The sequence below is a fragment of the Phyllosticta citriasiana genome (assembly GCF_038021145.1).
Source record: "Phyllosticta citriasiana strain CBS 120426 chromosome Unknown IWZ02scaffold_2, whole genome shotgun sequence".
In the NCBI taxonomy this organism is placed as follows: Eukaryota; Fungi; Ascomycota; class Dothideomycetes; order Botryosphaeriales; family Phyllostictaceae; genus Phyllosticta; species Phyllosticta citriasiana.
The window spans coordinates 172,949-191,625 of NW_027117279.1; the positions used below are offsets into that span (position 1 = coordinate 172,949).

The following is an 18,677-nucleotide window of genomic DNA, read 5'->3' on the forward strand; positions in this document are numbered from 1 at the left end:
CCCGTCGCCGACACCCACTAGCAACACCCCTCCCTGCACAGACCCAACCAACGCACCCGCATCGCACAACGACTTCGGGCCACACACACGACCTCGTCGACTTGACTCCTACCCAAGCCTCTCCTCTCCCCTCTCCACTCCCACCAAATTGCCTCCGCCAGTCAATGCGCGGACCCCTCTCCAGCTGGGCTTCCCTCGCGACCTCTTCGTGCGCCGACCTCTTCCTCTTCTCCACCGCTTCAAGACCCTGCGTCGCTTCGCGCCAACTTAAACTATCGCCGCGGTTCCTCTACCAGCAGCAGCACAAGCTCTCGACCGTAGCAGCAGCAGCAGCAGCAGCAGCAGCAGTAGCGCTCAACACCAGCAGCACACACGCTCCCCCGCGGTCCCCCTTTCCCTCGACAGCCTTAAGCAGACCCCGTAGCAGCAAGAGCATCCCCGGTATACCCACTGCGACAAGAAGCAGCAGAAGCGCAACGACAATGGCAGAAACAGCAGCAGCTCAGCAGAAGAAGCAGCAGTCCAAGATCGACTCGCGGCTCATCGTCATCTCCGGCCCTAGCGGCTCGGGCAAGAGCACCATTCTCAGGAAGCTGTTTGCAGAGTTCCCCGATCGCTTCGGCTTCAGCGTGTCGCGTAAGTCAGGACCTCTGAGTCGCAACTTTTTTGTTTTTGGCCTTCTTTCCTTCTTCCCCTCTTTCCCCCCCTCCATTTTATGCGCACATAGGCTCTCTCCCTCACATCAACAAACCTTTCGTGACTGCATGGCTCTGTCCATCTAGTTAATCAACCACACACTAACACCGCGTCTTCCCCCCCCCAACCAGACACGACGCGCAGCGTACGCCCGGGCGAAGTCCCCGGCCGCGACTACCACTACGTCGACCGCGCAACATTCGAATCGCTAATCGCAGCCAACGCCTTCATCGAGCACGCCACCTACGGCTCCAACCTGTACGGCACGACGACGGGCGCGGTCGAGGACGTGGCGCGCCAGGACCGCGTGTGCATCCTGGACATCGAGATGGAGGGCGTCAAGCAGGTGGCCAACAGCCCGGCGCTGTCCAGCCGCCCGCGCTTCCTCTTCCTGAGCCCGCCCAGCTTGGATGAGCTGGAGCGGCGCCTGAGGGGCAGGGGTACGGAGAAGGAGGAGACGCTGCTGCAGAGGCTGAAGCAGGCCGAGGTTGAGATGGAGTTTGCCAGGACGTCGGGCATTCATGATAAGATTGTTGTCAACGATGATGTGGAGACGGCGTACAAGGAGGTTAGGGACTGGATTGTCGGTGGCGACGCGGAGCCGCAGAAAGAGGCATGAGAGAGGAGAGGCCTGGCTTGAGGTTGCCAGGTGGTTTGGTCGTAGAGCATGACGTTGTGGAAAGCATCGTGTACGCTGCATTAGACGGACCCGACCCGAGTCCTTTAAAAAAGTAGTATATCAAAAACGCACGCCAATCATGCACTTCAACTTTCAAGACGATTACTACGTACCCACAGCTGAAAAAAAAAAAAAAAAAAAAAAACGCCCCAGCTGCTTTTTTACAACAAGATTGGCTCCACTGCGTTGAAAGAGAACAGGACAATACTACTAGTAAAGTGTAGAGAAAACCTCAAAACCGCTGCAAATAGAAAAGAAGAAAGTAAAGGAAAAAGGTCAAGTGATGCTCGACAACGGAGAATTACCACCTCCCATCCCCCCAAAGTGCACCCCGATGCTTCAAATGGAAACAATCAAAAAGCAAAAGCGGCCCAGCTGGCCTGCGTGTTTGGTATCAATTATGCTCTTCTAGCTTTCCCATCTCCCAACGAGGAATCCAGAGCCGACCCTCGTATCCTTTACTCCGGGTCGGCGGCGGATTCCAACGTGGGCTTGGCAAACATGCTCTAGTAGCCGTTCATCGTCATCCTCTGCGAACTCCTGCTCAGCTCGCGGTCTGCAGAGGGAGAGATGGGCCTCGAGCCGCCGCTGTAGCCACCACCCTCCCTGAGAGCCAGCAGTTGCTTTGCGCGGAAGGATTCGTAGTGGATGAAGGAGGTCGTCTCGATCAAGTCTTGGAGGTGGGTGCGAGTAAGGAAATTGCGTAGTGCGACGAATTCGCAGTGGGTCTCGTCCTCGACTGTTCCTGTTTTAGCATCTCTGTGAATTTGCGGTAATCTTGCCCACGCACCATTGATGACTCCCCAGCGGTTCTGGCGGCCGCGGACTTGCTGACCTCCAACAACAATGTTCTTCTCAGAACCAACGACGGCGAACGGGATTTGCTCCTGCACGCTGTTAATCTTGCAGGAACAAAAAACCGGTCGGCTTGTCTTACCTTGATTCTAGCATTAAGAGTAACCTCATCGGGGTCGTGCTCCACGTTGTCGTAAGGGTACATCCGCAGATTGTGGAATGCGAACTCCTCCTTGATCCTGGCCTTGAACTCGGCGCGCTCCTCCAGAGTCAAGGAATCGCTCTTGGCGATGACGGGCACAACATTGACGTACTCGCTGAGCTTCTTCAGGACAACAATGTCAATAGGCTTAAGCCCGTGACCGGAAGGCTGGATGAAGAAGAGGCAGCAGTGGATCCTGGTGTCCTGGAGGTAGCCCTCACGCTGCGCGGTTAATTCCTTGCGCAGGTAGGCAGAGTGCTGGTCCTTGATGTACTTGACAATGGGGTCCCAGCAGCGGTCGTTATTGATCAGGTCGCCGTAGCCAGGAGTGTCGACAATGTTGAGGCGCAGACGAACGCCGTTTTCTTCGATAACGTGGGAGACGCTTTGGATCTCAGTGGTGCTGCGGATAGGCTCCTCGGGGCTCATACGACCCTTGCTGTCCATGAGATGGGACGCAAAAATGGTGTTGATCAGGGTCGACTTTCCAAGACCAGTTTGTCCTACAGTCATCTGCTGTTAGTCGCGTCGGGTCATCGACGTTGGCGAGCTGTGCGGCCCGGAAGCTGCCGATGCGCCGTGTCGCATGGTGGCTGGTCGAGAGGGATTGCAACGTACCAACGCAGATGACGTTGAACTGAAAGCCACGCTTCAACAGCTTCTTCTCAATCTGCTGGGTGATGCTGTCGAAACCGACATGGCTCTTGGGGAAGACGGTGGCGGCCTGAGCGGTAGCAGGAGCGGCAGCCATGTTGACGAGGTGAAGCGTCCGGGAGAGGGCGCAGAGAAGGCGAAAAAGAGGAGTGTAACGAGCGACGCAGAGAGATCGAGAGGAATTGGGGGGTCGAGAGGACCGTGTAGAGTGAGAACAGGATAGAGGCGCTGGTCAGGGACGTGGAGGATAGCGTGGGCGAGATGGAGAATGGGAAAGGGGGCGGTCGGTCGCGGTCGCTCGGGCGGTAGGGATGCGCGGAGCCGCCAGTCCCGCACGGGGAAGGTGCCATTTTCCGACCTGCTTCAATCCTCAATCCAACACCACGTCAAAAGTCCATTGCCAACTTCACCACCTCTCTGGCGCACTCATGGCCGCCCTCCACTCGCTCAGCGCCACCTCAATGGCCTCGCTCGTCTCCAGACTGGGCGCCCCGCTCGCCATGCTTTCGCCGGTCCTCCGTCGCACCCAGCGGCCGCTCATGCCAGCTTCTCTCCGCCTACCTGCTCCAGCAGTCGCAGCCATAACCTCCATCTCTGGCGTGCTTTCGGACATTTGGGAATCCATTCTGCGCGCCGTTCCCAAGAAGAAGACGTCACACATGAAGAAGCGCATAAGACAATATGCCAACAAGGGTCTGAAGGACGTCACCGAGATTGTCAGCTGCCCTGGGTGCGGCAGGCCTAAGAGGGCACATATCCTCTGCCCCTACTGTGTGAAATGTTTGTTTGGACTACCTGTACACAAGGAAATACAGCTGATCCGTTGATAGCAATTCAAAAGTGGCTCAAGAAGAAGAGCGCATAATCGTGGACGCTGGAGGCAGATTACAAGGAGTCTGGAGGATGATATCTTCCGATGTGCATAAATTTCTAGGGACCAAGGCATTGAAGGCGCTCACGGCATCATGACTGTTTTTGGGATACCTCTGTGGATCTGTATAAATACTGAGAGGTGCAAAAGAAACCACCTCTTGAAAAGCAATGAAATCTCAATCAAAAATAGTTTTAAACAACCTGATGTCTCTATTAATTGTGACTTGAGCTGCTTGAGCAATCAGAGGGGTCCGAACTGCGGGAGCATGTCAAACAAGCAGTCTGTGCACTGCAATTGATGTGCAGCTAGTTTCCTCCCCGCTATGACATCGTTATGCCTCAAGCGCGTCCACCCGCATACCGCGATCTCACACAACCACCCACTAACACACCAATTGCCGCACCGCCTCTGTGACACCCTAATAACGTCCAAAGTGCGGACTGTTATTGAAAATGGTGAGGCGACATCAGAATCCCTTAAGCGCCCTGCAAGGCTTGGAGTCTAACCTTTGCGCAGTCGAAACAATACCTTACCCTCCACACCATTGAAGACGGTAGTTGCTCCACGCTGCCTACGTCTACGATTAAGAGATTCTGACACCCATCCAGCCCACCCAACCGACATCTTCGCCATCGCGCCAACCAAGTCCAGCCTTCTCTCCGCGTCGGGCTCGTCAAGCATCCGCGTTTTCTCTACTTCGACCCCCGAATTCCCACTCACACAAATCCTGAAAGATGCGCACAAGCTTGGATGCCATCACCTCGTAACATCAGCAAATGGCTCAAAGGCTGCCAGTGCCGGTTTCGGAGGCGAGATCAAGCTGTGGGGCGCCGCTGAGGACGAAACCTGGCAAGAGGAGGGTGTAATAACGGACGGCAGCAAGGCTGGCGAAGTCTGGGCTATTTCCCTTAGCGAAGATGGCAGATATCTGGCGAGTACCACTCACGATGGCCGAATCAACGTATGGGAAACTTCGTCCAAGGAGAAAATACGGGAGTACGAAACGAAGGGTAGCTTCGGCTTGAGCGTTCATCTGGTATGTCCTGTGCCCAACCTCTCAAAGCCCTTCTCTCATTGTTCGTTACGAGTTGCTTTGAAAACCTGACAAACAAATTCAGAGCCTCGACGGTCGCTTCACAGCATCTGGTCACGAAAATGGAAGCGTATACATCTTCAATAACGACACCGGAAGATTGTTACACTCCTTGCCTGGACTAATCAAGCCTATCCGGACATTGGCCTTTTCGCCAGGTTGCAAGTTGCTGGCTGCTGGCGGAGATGCTAGAACAATTGCCATTTACGACGTCTCCTCTGGCGAACAGATTGCCATTCTCTTAGGCCACGTAGCTTGGGTTATGAGCTTGGATTGGAGTGCAACGGGCGAGTATCTGTTGAGCGGGTACGTACCATATACACTAACGAAGAGACCTCTGGTTTTGATACCCTGATGTGTTTATCGTCTTTTTATCCTCGTCTTCTCGACTCTCAGCTGACTCTTGCCCCGCCATTTCTAGTTCGTTCGATGGCAAAGCCAAAATATGGTCCATCGACACGCGTACGTGCGTCGCCACACATTCAGAATCCGACCAGGCACTCTGGACCGTCAAATGGTTGCCCAAAACCCAAGGATCAGAAAAATTTGCTGTTGCTGGGGCTGGGAAGGGCATCTCCTTCTATCGCGAAGCCAGCGGGAGCTGATTGAGCTACAAAAAGGCGCATCAACATGAGAGGGGAAAAAAAAAAATTTGAGAGACATCCCATGAGATGGTTGAAAATTGCTTGCCGGCTCTAAAAAAAAATTGTCAAGTTTCCATTCCAAGGGACCAGCTCTACCCAAAGCCACTTACTCGGCCCCTGCCGAAACCACCAACCACCTCGCGAATGTTGGGAAAGAATCCCTACCGCCAACCGCGATTGAACCGCTCCCGGACCGCCCCGAAGATCAGAGCGTCGTGGCGAATGGCACTTTGTAGATAAAGGTACAAGGGAAGCTCAGACTAAGAACAAAGTAACAAGATAGAACCCTGATGAACCAACGATGCATTAGATTGCGCGTCCAAAATCATGGCACAATGAAGCAGCCAACGACCCAAGAATAAAAAGTGCATCGAGCAAAAACAGACCACCAATCTGAAACAAAGCATCCAACCTTAACAAATCATTGCGCAATATGAGGAATGTGCTCGCAAAATCAGGCATGGTTTGTTCATGGATTTTATGGCCCATGAGAAGCACTGAGACACGAACTCTTGCGTACAGCACTGATCGGCCGCCGCCGTGAGCCTAAACCTCTACGCAGCATACCCCTTCCTTACTCTCTGCCCCGCATTGGCCCACGGCAGTCAGTCGCAGTTGGCTATTTGGTCTAGAGATGAAGCACCGACTCGTCTGGTTGACTTGTTCCCAAAACCAGTGCGCCAGTGATTGGACTACGCAGCTCCTCGTACGCATCAGTACGTCCGGCAAACGAATCCGAGTGGGCTGGCAATAGGTAGCTCCAGCCACCCACGCTTGATGCTTGCTTGGGACCGCAGAATCGGCATCAGGGTTGAAGGTTGCATGATCAAGCAAGGTGCGAGAGCGCAGCATGACTCCGTCTTCATCTCGATAATTCCCCTCTTGGCCTCTCTCCAAAGCCTGTCCTACGGAGACATTGTTCCCGGTCAAAACGAACGCACGCTCTTTCTCATCCTCCCTTCTCTCAGACTCAGACATATCGCGGAATATTGCTGACCTGCGCGTTACTAAGGCCGCAAGCCATGAAGGTAGCAAAGAACGACCGACCCCCTGCCTCCCTGCCCTACTTACTCCTTTCAGCCCCCTTGTTTGCGTCTGCCTCCGAAGCAGGCATTTCACGCGAGCTGCCGTCGAACCTAATTCGACCTCAGCTGTAAAACCCCTTCCGCAACCCTCTTCTTCACCTCTTAATCCCAACCCTTCAGCTGGCTACTGTACCCGAACGACTGTCAAACGCAATAACCAACACACTGCCTAGGCGCTCATATATACTTTTCTCTTCCTCTCTCCCCCTCTCCCCCATGCCCAACACCAACAAACAAACCCTATGTACCGCTCTTGTGCAATCGCCATGCAGCGACCCTTTCATTCCATAATCCCTAGCTCATCTACCGACTGTTCCACAGAGCTCGTCCCATTGCGCGTCCTCCTCGTCGCGCTTCTCTGGTCTGAAACGCGCCCGTCAGTGCCGCCACCAACGTCATGGCGTGGAGTTTGAGGTCGAGTCTCGCTTGTTACTGTGGGCGAATGGTTTTGGGCTGTGCCAAAAGAATAGAAGTACGGCGGGGATGGAGGATTGTTGACTGTTTGTTGGGTGTCCCTGAAGCGCGCGGAATCGCTAGATGTGGTGAGATGCCAGCGATGTTGAGGCGCGTATTCCATGGCTGAATCGCGAGAGGAGATGCGTGAACTCTACGAAAAAAAAAAAAAAAAAAAAAAAAACTTATGGATTTTGCTAAGGAGCTAAGAAGACCGCTGCTATCACCTATTGCATGTGTTATTTCACCAGACGTCGCTCATCGCCAACTGTACCTACACAGGTATCCAGCCTTCACCTCAGCCTGGTGGTTGATGACGGTAGCGCCTCCCCAACCAACGTCCTCGGACGAGTACATCCATCTTTCCCCGTCTTCGCTCCAAAAACTCAATTCAACCCTATCTTTCGACTCCCGTCCTACTCTGAGGCCGGTGTCCAGCATCAGCAACTTTCAAAGAAAAAACGAGAGCAGAATTGGAGAATGATGGGAGATTATATTAACTTTGGCCCTCTTGTTTGCCCTGGCTAATAAGGTAGCTAAGACTCCCTTAATACGCCAGTTATGAAGGCATAACCTCTTACACTTATGTAGATTTAACATCAGAGATGGTCAGAAATAAGGGCGGGAAAAGCCAAAACTAAGACCTCTTAACTGGTTGCCTACCTGTAGCTGTTGTGCGTACGCGTGCGAGGGGAAGAAAGTCTAATGCCAATGCAGCCAGCCAGCCAGCCAGCCAGCCAGCAAGCCAGCTGCGGCCAAGGGCCAGGACAAGGGCAAGAGGAAAGGCATGTTTTGGGCGTTTGGATGGATGGATGGATGAGAGCGGGATCAAAGACCAGATTGGTTTAGTAATCGGCGGCGGCAGCAGCAGCAGCAGCGTGCGAGCCAGTTAGCCATCCAGCCATCCAGCCAGCCAGCCGGGCGGGAACGCGGGCAACCAGCAAGGAGGAAGCTGCCTTCCTCCTTCCAGCCAACGTAGGATGAGTGGAGGTGGCATCATGGTAAGTAAGGTAATAATGACAAGCAGGATCGAACTGCAGGAAATGAACACGAAGTGCCTGTGTACTGTACATAGACGGACAAGAAAGAAACACTGGTGAAGACGGGGAGTCATCGGGGCTACCGTGGTTTCTTGGAAAGCAAAGGAGCGAGCGAGCACCTTTTTCCTCTTACCTAACAAGTTCCTCGTCGTCGTCCTCATACCTGTTAGGAAGTTACGTGCTCGCTGGCGCAATTGCGCACGCGCTCCCTCTTTGTGACTTGGCGGGTTGGCCGGAGTGCTGCGGCGCGCTGAGTTGGCTGCTAGCTCATTGTTATTGTTTTCTGTTGTGCGGGATGGCAGGCTTTGATGAGAGATTGTGTGATGCGTGACGTGCGAATTGTACGCTATGATGCCAGCGGCAGCCGCTGCCGCGGCAGTGCGCGGTGTACGTACAGTTCAGAGCTGCGGAGAGCTGTTAGTGAGGGGAATGGAGGGTATCGAATAAATCTGAATTGCCGCATTATCCGCGTTTCCCATGACGTTCATGGAGAGACAACATCGCCATGACTTTTTGATTTCCTCCTTTTTTTTTTTTTTTTACCCTTTTTTTCGTGTTTTTTGTTTTTCCATGCCCGTCTCGTAAGGCCGAACCGGGAGCGAGCTGGCCCAGTGTTGTGCAGTGAGCTAAGGTAGGGCTGGTGCTTGGGACATCAAGGTGGTGGACGCAGTCAGTCAACGCCACCGTGTTGTCTCTTGCGTGCCTGCACACGACGAACGACAAGAAGACATCAAGGCCAGCCATCGCACACCTCGTCGCTGATCGTTCCTGCGTTTTGTCGGAATCATGTTTGTCGGGACGAATGTCCTATGCCTCCTGTACAATGGTATTGCATGGACGGGGCCAAGACACCTAAGGCGATTGGCATGTGGTCATGGGCGAGGACGTCTCGCAGTATCTGAGTGACATATAGCGTTGCGCGCGGCCGATCATGACATCTGTCTGATGCGAGTTCGACAGCGGACAGGTGCGTTGGTCGACCGATCCTTTGGATGGAGGGCGAAAAAGGGAACCCCGCGATTCGGACTGTTAAGTGTGTCGACGTTTTTTTGCTCCATGTCCAGTTAGCACAGCGGCGAGAGGGCTGGTGGGAACCACAGCATTTGAGGCTCGGGAACAGCCGTCGTAGAAAGCTGCGCAACCTGACCAGTCAACCATGACGTAACGGCTCCCGAGCAATCCAATGTCTCTTTCGTCGATTTTAGAAACGAGACGAATCAAAACGCGGGTGCTTTCTGAATCTTGGCCGCTTACTGCTCGAGTTGGATTCAGGGCGACTGATGATGCTTGGCGGCGATTGATATTCCACAGAATTCACAGGCCGTCGTACAGCCGTCAGCTGCTCAACTTCCATTCCTCCTCCACGCCTCCCTCGCTCTGGCCAGTGTGACCCGATAGACTTTTCGTGCAAGAGACGTGTCGTTCAATGGCCTTCCAACCGGCGCCAGAAAGCTGAGGTGAAGACATCATGATTCCTACTAGTCGTGTCAATCGCAGAGTATGCGGACACTGCTACAATGGCATTCCTTAGACCCTTGCGCCACAGTTGGCGATCAGCTTGATCGTCTGAATGATCCGCACAGACAATCGGAACTGGCTGATTTTCATGTTGATTAGTATGACAGTAGATACCTATATGTCCGATTGCCTAGTTCCAATAAAGCAATGTTCGGCAAACTTGCTGGTGGCAATACAAAGCAGTGCATGTCAATCATAATGATGGACATTTCGACCCCGCGGCAAGAAAGCAATGTGTATCACGGTCGATTAGCCGAAATGCGCACGAGCCCCTGGAGACTGACGCAGGTGAAGGGCTAGGCGTAAGCACGACGACCTGGGAGCGACCAGGGCAATAAATGGCTAGCAGACCATTTTGCCTGTTGGTTGGACGCGTGGTCCCTCTCGTCGAATTCCGAAGGCCAGGCCAGACTCTTTCAAGTCTTCGGAGCTTCTGCTGCCGCAATCAATTTTGCTTCAGCGGCCAGTGCCGGAGAACCTGCAAGGCCACAATGCGATGTATCGACCAGTCTGTCAATTAGTCCACGTGGATTGGGGCGAAAAGAGCATGTCATCAGCCAAAGAGCCATTGACCTCGGCGCCATCATGTTTGGGCGCACCCTGCGAGGTCGGCGTGATGAGAGACGTTGGTCCAGGGAGCAAAGGCGGATGTGTTGAGCATCCATCAGCTCGAGGCCGTAGAACGTGCATGAGCCCCTCCCGTTCGTGAAGGTACGGTGCTGATAGCGCCGCTACGCGAAATTGACCTGTCATATGTGCTTTTGCCATTGCCTAGATCAGTGGCGGAAGAGTGTTTTGGTTCGCCACTTATGAGCTCTGTGGTGTGCCTATGCTCGTAGAAAAGCCACAGAGCCAAGCCCAGACGGCCAACTACTGCCGTAAGCCAACAGGCGGCGCACATCTTGTTAGCGACAGAATCTTCTCCACTTGCTCGACCAAACGGACTGGTGCTCGGCGTGCAGGCCTTGCCACACCCACTCGGCAGTCGGTACTCCTGGCAGCGTTTGTGTTGTGCCTGTCGTAGGCTGTTCTCGGCCGCTGATTTCTGAGGAGGCCTTGACGGCAAGAGAGGTCACCGCGGTGGTCCATGGGACAGTCTGTCGGGCACAGCGGCTGTGAAAAATGTTTGCTGCGATAAGGGCGTACCGCGAGTAATGGTGATGGGCGCTTGTGTCAAGACAAAACCCAACCTCCAGCCCATAGCGCGGAGACGGGGCCGGCCGAGAGTGGCTCTTGATAAAGGTTTTGATGATCAGGTGGAGAAGCATCGACTAGGCGGGCGACAAAGCGAAGGCGCGGAGTAGGAGGCTCCGTCGTCATAGCAGGAGTTGGGAAATCATATTGACAAAATAGAAGAAACCTGTCTTATCAAAACACACTCAAGGAAAGAAGCGTAAGTCGAGTAGGGGTTGGCAACCACTAGACGGCGAGAGGAGGAGCCAGACCAAACAGACCGTCGTGGAAGAAGCAAGAGAGCGGCCGCGGCCCGCAGCGCATGCGGGGCCGGGGCGTCTGCCGATCTTTGACTTCCCTCCTCTCTGCTCTTTCGTTCATGCCACCTTTTCAATACCCGCACACTGATCGCCCATGTAGCCGTCCGAAACTGCAGACGCGTGGCCTGACGGTGGCTGCGTGCGAGAATGCACTTCGGGCGACGCGCCAGCAGAGAAGCCCCGTAATCAGCAACAGGCCATTTCGCGTAGCTAGCCAGCAAGCTACCTTGCTGTCTTCCCAAGCTGGCGGGCTGGATCAGCTGGTTGGACGGACGACCTGAGCCTGAGGCGAAGTTTGTTTGCTGCTCTTACGCCATTCGAGTCCGAGGTCGCAGAGGGTGGATGCGCTGCATCGTGATCGCTGCTGTGCCACGGAAGAAGGGCTGTTGGCCTTGGTGCTATGATTGTCCACGGCGAATGCTGGCTGCACCCCACACTCACCCTTGCCAAATCGGTTTCAGCGTCCCTGGCGTGGCGTATTGATGTGGAAAATAGAAGATAAGTAAAGTGGAGAGGCATGATTGTTGCACTGCCAATGACACAATGGTATTGCTGTAATTGTCCGCTTGCACGACGCTCCTCGCTGCCATTATGCGTGCCATCGGCTCAACGGTTTGCTTCAAGCATCAGAGCGATGCAGAGACACGAAAGCGGAATGGAATAGCTGCAGGGATATTCTGAATGGGTCAGGAACGCAGAGCTGGACGAAGGGTACATTTGCGAGTAAGCGACCAAACTTGAAGCACATACGTGCGTCTGGAAAGGTGTGAAGAAGGAGCATGTCCATCGCACGCGCTCGATGCATCAAAGCATGTTTTCTGGGGTAACACGGCATCTGATGCTGGACAAAGCATCCCAGAGATAACGCAGAATGCTCCCCAACGTCGTACGGTGACGGGGACGGACAATGCCAGAAAATGAGCAAGACTGCAGCAGGCAAGCAGGCAAGCGGAAGAAGAGGACGGACTCTTGTTGTTCCGTGCGTTCCGGCGAGCGTCACCATCGGTCGAGCACGGGTTGCGGATGCATGGTGCTGAGGTTGTACAGAGTCAGAGGGCCGTGAAAAGGCCAGTGCGGGTTGAGAAGCAATGTTGCGGCTAAGGCGCAAAGCATATTGGTTTCTCATACGCACATATGCGGCAAACCACGTGTACCAAGAAGTGACCATGAGCACGATTCTTGGGAATGATGGCATCCATCCTTTGAAAGAAATTGGACTACAGCAACTGACGCCGACGGCACTTGGCGCAGGGGGGCAGTGATGGTCCAAGACGACGATCTTTGTTGCCTATGGACACAGGCCAAAGCGGGTGCTGAAGACGTGCAGGATCTTGCAAGCGCGGCGATGAGATGGATGGGCATGTTTTCTTTTCCCTAGCCATGCTGCAGCCGCTGAGACAGTGTCGACAGAGCCTCGTGGTGGCGTAGGTCCGCCAAGGGCAGAGGCATACATACATCCATGGAGGAGCGCAAAGAAAATCGGCGACTATGAAACGGCGTCGCTCGTTCAATTGCCAAGTAAAATGGCTCTCGATGCTGCAGGCTCGCACTCGCTGCAAACTGCAGAATGCGGCATGGGCCATCATCAACGAAGCGAGGCTGGCGTACGACAAAATGACCAGGCAGGCTTGTTGGCTCAGCCACCAACAACAGAGCGAGAGAGTGAGAGGAATATGAAGCAGCCAGAGACGAGCAGAAGACGGAGCCCCCTGCTGGGTGGATGGTGGCGACGCTCACGGACGAGAGGGCGGCTAAGCGTGGCACCCTGTTGGATAGGCATCCGAAGGCCGTACATATGCGAGTCAACCAGAGTGGCTGGCTGGCTGGCTGGCTGGCTGCTGCTCGAGGTGTTGATGCGTGCCCGACCAAGATTGATGCACGTGCTCCAATAGAATTTTGGCCGACCAAAATACCTACATGTGTGGAGACTGTGAGAGGTGACTGGGCTAATGCGGCTGCCTTGGAGGCGCAATGCGACAGAGGCGTTAATGAATGAGTGATTTTGCACAATAATAATAATAATGATAATAATAATACGGCCCAGCGTGACAAATGCACGCGGTGCCTTGACGTTGGGAGGTTTGGGGCGAAGAGTGGGATGGTTGCGAGATGAGCGAGGGGGCGCACCGAGGCTGGAGATAAGCTCACAGTGGCTACGACGACGACTCTCATTCCAGATGGCAGTGGATGACCTGTTGAATTCCTGACATTCGGAATCGGGGCAGGGCTGAGTTGGGGATGGGTGTTGTCGTGGTGGTGGAGGTTCATGCCGTGTGACTGGGCTGGTGTCAAGTGAGAGGATTCTCAAGGAGGCTTGGCGGCTTGCGGCGTGATATTTGACGGCGGGCACCAAGGATTGGGGGACATCACTAATGCAGGCAGAGAGTAATAACGCGATGGAATTTTGAACGAGGTACCGTATGTATGGCTGGCGTGAGCTGGCCTGAGAGACGGAGAGGAAGTTGAGGACTTCAAGAGAAGCGAGTCGTGTTGTCCGTCGGGCAGTCATGAAACGAACGACGGGAATATTCTGGCGCTGCTCGCGCAACGAAGGAAAAAAGGAAAAGAAAAGAAAAAAAAAAAAAAAAAAAAAAAAGTGTTTGCCGTCCGGCGGCGGCAGATCGGGGCAGGGTCGTCCTGGTTGTGGGTGGTCAGTGTCAGTGTCAGTGTCAGTGTCATGGTCATGGTGATGGTGATGGTGATGGTCATGGTGGTCGAGGGAGGTCAGGGTGACCCCCTGCCCCTGTGAGGTGGACTCTGCTCTACCTTGCCCTGCTCCACCCTGCTCTGCCCTGCTCTGCCCTGCCCTGCCCTGCCCTGCCCTGCCCCCGGCGTGCGCTGCATCCATCCATCCATCCATCCATCCATCCTTCCATCCACCCACCCCATCCATCCATCCATCCATCCACGCATCCTCCAGCTCGCCCTTTATGCAAGTTAATCCGGCCTGCGCAGACCCTGGGTGCTTGCTTCTGTCTTCTGCCCGAATGGGCTCACAGCACTGTACACCTGCAGCGCACGCCCGCCCTCGCCCGCCCTGATTGGACTCCGCCCGACTCGACCAAAGCCACCATCTTCATACAAGAGAGCCCACTCCCCTCGCCCATCTCCCCCCATCTTAGCCTCAAGCTACACCCGCACCTATCCATGAGCCAATTTTACTCCTTCATTGCGCTCCGACCTACAACATTGCCTGCCTGAGCACATCATCTCCACCCGCCTTTGACTCATCCTGCTGCCGACCCGATATATTCCCTCCTGCTCCCGCCTGCTACACTCCAACAACACCACAACATATATTTTTACAATGGCCGCCGAGTGGTCCCACGACTTTTGCCTCACCTGCGACAGGCAGATCGAGACCGGCGCCTACTGCTCCCAGGCCTGCCGTCTCGCTGACCTCGATAAGGCTACCGACTTCACCACAAACACCTCGGCCCCCTCCTCTTACGCTTCATCAACCGGCGGCACTCCAACGGGCTTTTACCTCTCTTCGCCCTTGAACTTGAAGACCACAACCGGAAGGAACTCGACACCAGCCAGTCCAAGCTCTGCCTCGCCGAGACAGCAATCTTACTTCTCCCACGCCTCTTCGCACTCGACATCATCATCATCATCATCATCGTCATCGTCAACCTCGACTCTTGGCGAGCCCAACCGCGTCCTCACGCCCTCGTCTTCGCAATCCTCCTTGACCTCCATGGCCTACCCGGCCACCCAAGGCTTGTCTGCGCAAGCCGCCAACGAGCTTCGAAGTTATGCCCACGCCTTCGACCAGGTGCGCGACATCCGAAGACGGAAACAGTCGGCCTAAGCCCGTCGTTTCGAACACCTCCCGATCCTCCTGCAGCCAAGCCCTACGTCACGCCTCTTGTTTGAAACCCTCGACGACTTCGCGCTGCTGGACACCTTCTGGCATGTTTCGCCTCTGCTTCGAACCTTCTACGGCTTGCCTTTTTTCGAGGACACACCCCTCGCAGCCTCATCTTTATGCCCTGCATTTGCTGCTCTCTAATGGCCCATCGACTCACTGTTGTCGGCTTCCTCACCCTTCAAGCATTGCTTCACGGTGCATGCACACAGTTCAAAAAAAGTTTGGGCAAGAAAAGGAGTCAACTTTCCAACACAGCTATAGGAGTTGTTTTTCTTCGACACGAGAGGCTTGCAGTGTGTTCGTCGCACAAAAAAAGTTACATCCTTTTCTACCTTTTGACCTTTGACATGACTCTTCTCTCTTCTCATTTGTGGTTGATGCCAGGGGTGGAGGGGCGGTGAGAGATGTTCCCTCTGCTGTATTGTTTGGCTTCATGGTGGGTTACTCTGGGATTAGCGCGGTGTGGGTATCACGACGGTTTGGGACAGGTGCTTGGGATGCATTGCTACGGCAGGGCTGGGGACTGCTTTGTCACAAATGGTCAGGAGTTCACGTGCAGTCTTTTGTTGTTCCATCATGGTGGTGGTGGTCTCTCCCATCAGTTCATGTTTCCAGGTTAGAGCCATGGGGGCTGTGGAGCGCTATACACTTTCGAGTGTATGTAGGCGCAAACAAAGGGGCAACAAGCCTCCCAAAGCAAATCAAAAATTTTGATCAAAAAAGCAACGCCTTGGTCGACAATGCATCGGTGGTTTTGAGACATGGAAGCCCCCTCTCCGCACATGGACATGACGGTGGCGTGAAGGACAGTGTGACGCTGGGTGGGGTTGTCCCTGACGGCACCGACGACGAGTTCCCGTCGGTTGGCAAGCACAAAAAGCATCGATGACGAGGGAATATGATGCACAAAGAGTCAGAGATGTCCAGACTTCCCAAGTGCAGCGTGGGCGAGCGGTGAAGTCCCCCACACGTTCCTTGCGCATCGCACCGTCGCAGGTGACGAGCCTTGCGCTGAGACGGCCCCGTCACGCGCACGCGGCGAGCGATTTGCAATTTGCAATTTGTCTAGTGCCCTCCCCTCCCTACCCCAAGCCCACAGCCACGGCCGCTTGTCCCTGGACCTCCGTCCCCCCCCCCTCATCGAGACAGATGTATATTCGCCACCACTACCAAATGGCGTGCAGCAATGTCGACTGTGGCGTGCGGAGCGGGCAGCAAGCGATTGGCCGCCCTCGCCGAGACACCAGGACAAGGGTCGGGCACATTTCCCGCGACCTTGGGGTCGCTGTCGCTGCTGGAAGTGGAGGCGCACCATGCTCGCCCTTGGTTGGATGTAAGAATGACGGCACTTGCAGTGCTATGTAGGCTAGGCGTCCTCAAGTCGGGCAGCACATCATCAACTGGATCTCGTCAGGAGGCGGGCACGGGGAACGAGCGATTGGGCCACGGCAGACACAGTCTGGTGACTTTTGTGTGAACAGTCAGTCCCATGGTAATTTGCATCTTTCATCGAGCAATCGAGCAATCGAGCGCGACGAAACCGAGCCACTCAGAAGGCAGCCCAGCCCAGCCCAGCCCAGGGCAGCGGCCCGTCGCGGGCCTCTCCTCCAACCTACATGTAACCCTGATGCTCCCGACCACGCGTCCACAGGCAAGAGGTCGCGTCGAGGTCACTCACACCACCGGCCATCTGTGCTCGTTTCATCATTCCGAATTCTTCACCTCACAGATCATACGTGTAGCCACTGACGCCCAGTTACGGTCCAAAAAAAAAAAAAAAAACCACCCCGCTAGTCGATCCCGCCATGTCTCCAGCAACATCAACAACACAACGCAAACAGGCACCGTCTGCTTACTGGGCATCAGCAGGAGCAACCTCCGCCTCTTCCTTGTCGCTCAGCTGGCAAAAAGCCGCCCTTGTGTCGCCGAGTGCCTTTGCTAAATACAGCAATTCTCTTAGTCAAGCCACATTGCTGCTCTCCACACAAAGCACCTCCTACCTCCGTGTCCGCGCAGTAGTCTGGACCGCCAATTGCTGATGATGAGCTGTCGCTCGACGACATCATATCCATGGCCCAAAACAATAGTATCCCCAGTGCACACCCACTTGTATCCGCCGGACCCACGTCCTTGAAGCTGGCCTGCTATCCGCTCTGGACATGTGCTGAGCAGGGAGCTACACATCGTGCAGCAGCTCTCCCCTCTCCAAGCCTCGACTGCCCACACGCCTGCGACGGCGGCCCACGTCATCGTGCTCACGGACGGGCATTCTCTCAACACAGTGCGCCAGCCGTCTTATTGATGCCGCGCAAATTTTCCAGCCATGTACAGCAACTCTACAACGCCAATCCCTACGCTCCGATGTCGCCCATTTGTCGTTGCTCTCCAGCAAGGAACATGGTCGGATAGATCCGGCTTCCAGGGTCAAACTTTCAGCGCCGAATTCCGGAGCGCAGAGCAGAATAGGGTGGGCAAAAGTGACGAGTGCAATTTGCGCTTACATGCACCTTGAGGGACTACCAAATTTTTTAATTTTTTTTTTTTAAATTTTTTTTTTCTCCAGTCTTATCTCTCCTTGATGCGTCACGGGAGCGCTAGTCAATCACGATGAGAGGCTGCCAATCGAGCCGCGCTCCCAAAGCGGCGGGATACTTTTAGTTACAGTTTTAGTCTCTGGCTTTGACCAGCTGGCCGTGGCTCCGGTACGCAGGATCCGTTACTCACCATTGACCTTTTTTTTTTTTTTTTTTCTGTTGATTGATGCCCTACCGACCAATTCACAAGCTGCGCGCTTGACCGCCTTGTCCGTCCAACGGGACGTGTCCTGTTGTCCAGACACGCTGCCTTAGACTCGCTGGCCACCCCTTTCCGACACCGCCGCAGTTTTGGCTTTTGGCTACTGCTTGTGCTTGTGCTTGCTGCTGGGCGAGTCCGTCTGCTCCCGCGCGCACGCCCTCCAACCACTGTTACATAAGCCTGGCACCTGTCACCATTCGCCGCGCGAGCACGCCTTTAGGTAGTGCCCCCGGATTTGGGCTCATAGAACCATCTAGCAGCGCAATGACCCAAAAGATGAAATAAAAAACAAAAATCAGCATCGGTGTAGTCTCGCTTTGCTGTTGCTCTCCGTCGCCCACACACCCACGGCCGAGCCCGGGCTCGCATTTCACAAAATGTCGTGCAACTCCGACAAAAAGTTTGTTGGAACTCGGGAGAGAAGAGGGGGTGACTATGTCCCTAGACGCCGGGTTGGCTTACCGCTGGATTCTTGCAACACAGGACGGACGAGGGGCAACGTTCGGGATACCTACAGAGGAGAGCACAGCACCGCATAAATGGCACGCCACAACAGGGCGCTCTTTGGACCCAAGCCGAGAGACGAAGTCTCTGATTTAAAGTTTGGAAACGCGCAGCTACATGTCACGAGACGGAACCGCCGACAGCAGGACATGTAGGTAGGTAGCTAGCTGGGGCAGAGGTTATCGTCTTGGGAAAGACCCTTTGTTGCCCCGTCGTCGCTCATCATTCAACCAACACCAATCACACTGCACCCCGGCAGACTGTCTGCGCGCTGCGA

General features: G+C 54.7%; 5 protein-coding genes across 5 annotated transcripts; 3 read left to right on the top strand and 2 right to left on the bottom strand.

Annotated features, from left to right (window-relative positions):
• The first annotated feature begins 421 nt into the window (after positions 1-421).
• IWZ02DRAFT_441074 (guanylate kinase-like protein) lies at positions 422-1,453 on the top strand. Its single transcript, XM_066766887.1, has 2 exons — positions 422-636; positions 828-1,453. The coding sequence occupies exons 1-2, from the start codon at positions 483-485 to the stop codon at positions 1,313-1,315; spliced, it is 642 nt and encodes a 213-aa protein (XP_066625788.1). The 5' UTR covers positions 422-482; the 3' UTR covers positions 1,316-1,453.
• Positions 1,454-1,466: 13 nt separating this feature from the next.
• IWZ02DRAFT_441075 (septin) lies at positions 1,467-3,402 on the bottom strand. Its single transcript, XM_066766888.1, has 4 exons — positions 2,991-3,402; positions 2,313-2,875; positions 2,166-2,262; positions 1,467-2,114 (listed from the first exon to the last, which is right to left on the bottom strand). Exons 1-4 carry the CDS (start codon positions 3,121-3,123, stop codon positions 1,882-1,884), a joined length of 1,026 nt encoding a protein of 341 aa, XP_066625789.1. The 5' UTR covers positions 3,124-3,402; the 3' UTR covers positions 1,467-1,881.
• Positions 3,392-5,598, top strand: IWZ02DRAFT_413010 (putative meiotic recombination protein Ski8/Rec14; the record flags this gene model as incomplete). The annotated part of the gene is made up of 4 exons (XM_066765741.1): positions 3,392-3,797; positions 4,491-4,936; positions 5,019-5,299; positions 5,415-5,598. Exons 1-4 carry the CDS (start codon positions 3,455-3,457, stop codon positions 5,596-5,598), a joined length of 1,254 nt encoding a protein of 417 aa, XP_066625790.1. The 5' UTR covers positions 3,392-3,454.
• Positions 5,599-11,676: 6,078 nt separating this feature from the next.
• On the bottom strand, positions 11,677-12,641 carry IWZ02DRAFT_119572 (uncharacterized protein). Its single transcript, XM_066761453.1, has one exon. It carries the CDS (start codon positions 12,419-12,421, stop codon positions 11,846-11,848), a length of 576 nt encoding a protein of 191 aa, XP_066625791.1. The 5' UTR covers positions 12,422-12,641; the 3' UTR covers positions 11,677-11,845.
• A 1,892-nt stretch (positions 12,642-14,533) lies between these two features.
• On the top strand, positions 14,534-15,040 carry IWZ02DRAFT_429678 (uncharacterized protein; the record flags this gene model as incomplete). The annotated part of the gene is made up of 1 exon (XM_066766001.1): positions 14,534-15,040. One exon carries the CDS (start codon positions 14,534-14,536, stop codon positions 15,038-15,040), a length of 507 nt encoding a protein of 168 aa, XP_066625792.1.
• Positions 15,041-18,677: the final 3,637 nt, after the last annotated feature.

Bases quoted from the DNA above. Each gene is read 5' to 3' on its own strand.
- IWZ02DRAFT_441074 (XM_066766887.1), top strand. From the start codon at position 483: ATGGCAGAAACAGCAGCAGCTCAGCAGAAGAAGCAGCAGTCCAAGATC. The intron at 637-827 runs GTAAGTCAGGAC...CCCCCCAACCAG, and splicing joins CTTCGGCTTCAGCGTGTCGC to ACACGACGCGCAGCGTACGC.
- IWZ02DRAFT_441075 (XM_066766888.1), bottom strand. From the start codon at position 3,123: ATGGCTGCCGCTCCTGCTACCGCTCAGGCCGCCACCGTCTTCCCCAAG. The intron at 2,263-2,312 runs GTAAGACAAGCC...AACAGCGTGCAG, and splicing joins CTCTTAATGCTAGAATCAAG to GAGCAAATCCCGTTCGCCGT. The intron at 2,115-2,165 runs GTGCGTGGGCAA...AAACAGGAACAG, and splicing joins CCGCTGGGGAGTCATCAATG to TCGAGGACGAGACCCACTGC.
- IWZ02DRAFT_119572 (XM_066761453.1), bottom strand. From the start codon at position 12,421: ATGCCATCATTCCCAAGAATCGTGCTCATGGTCACTTCTTGGTACACG.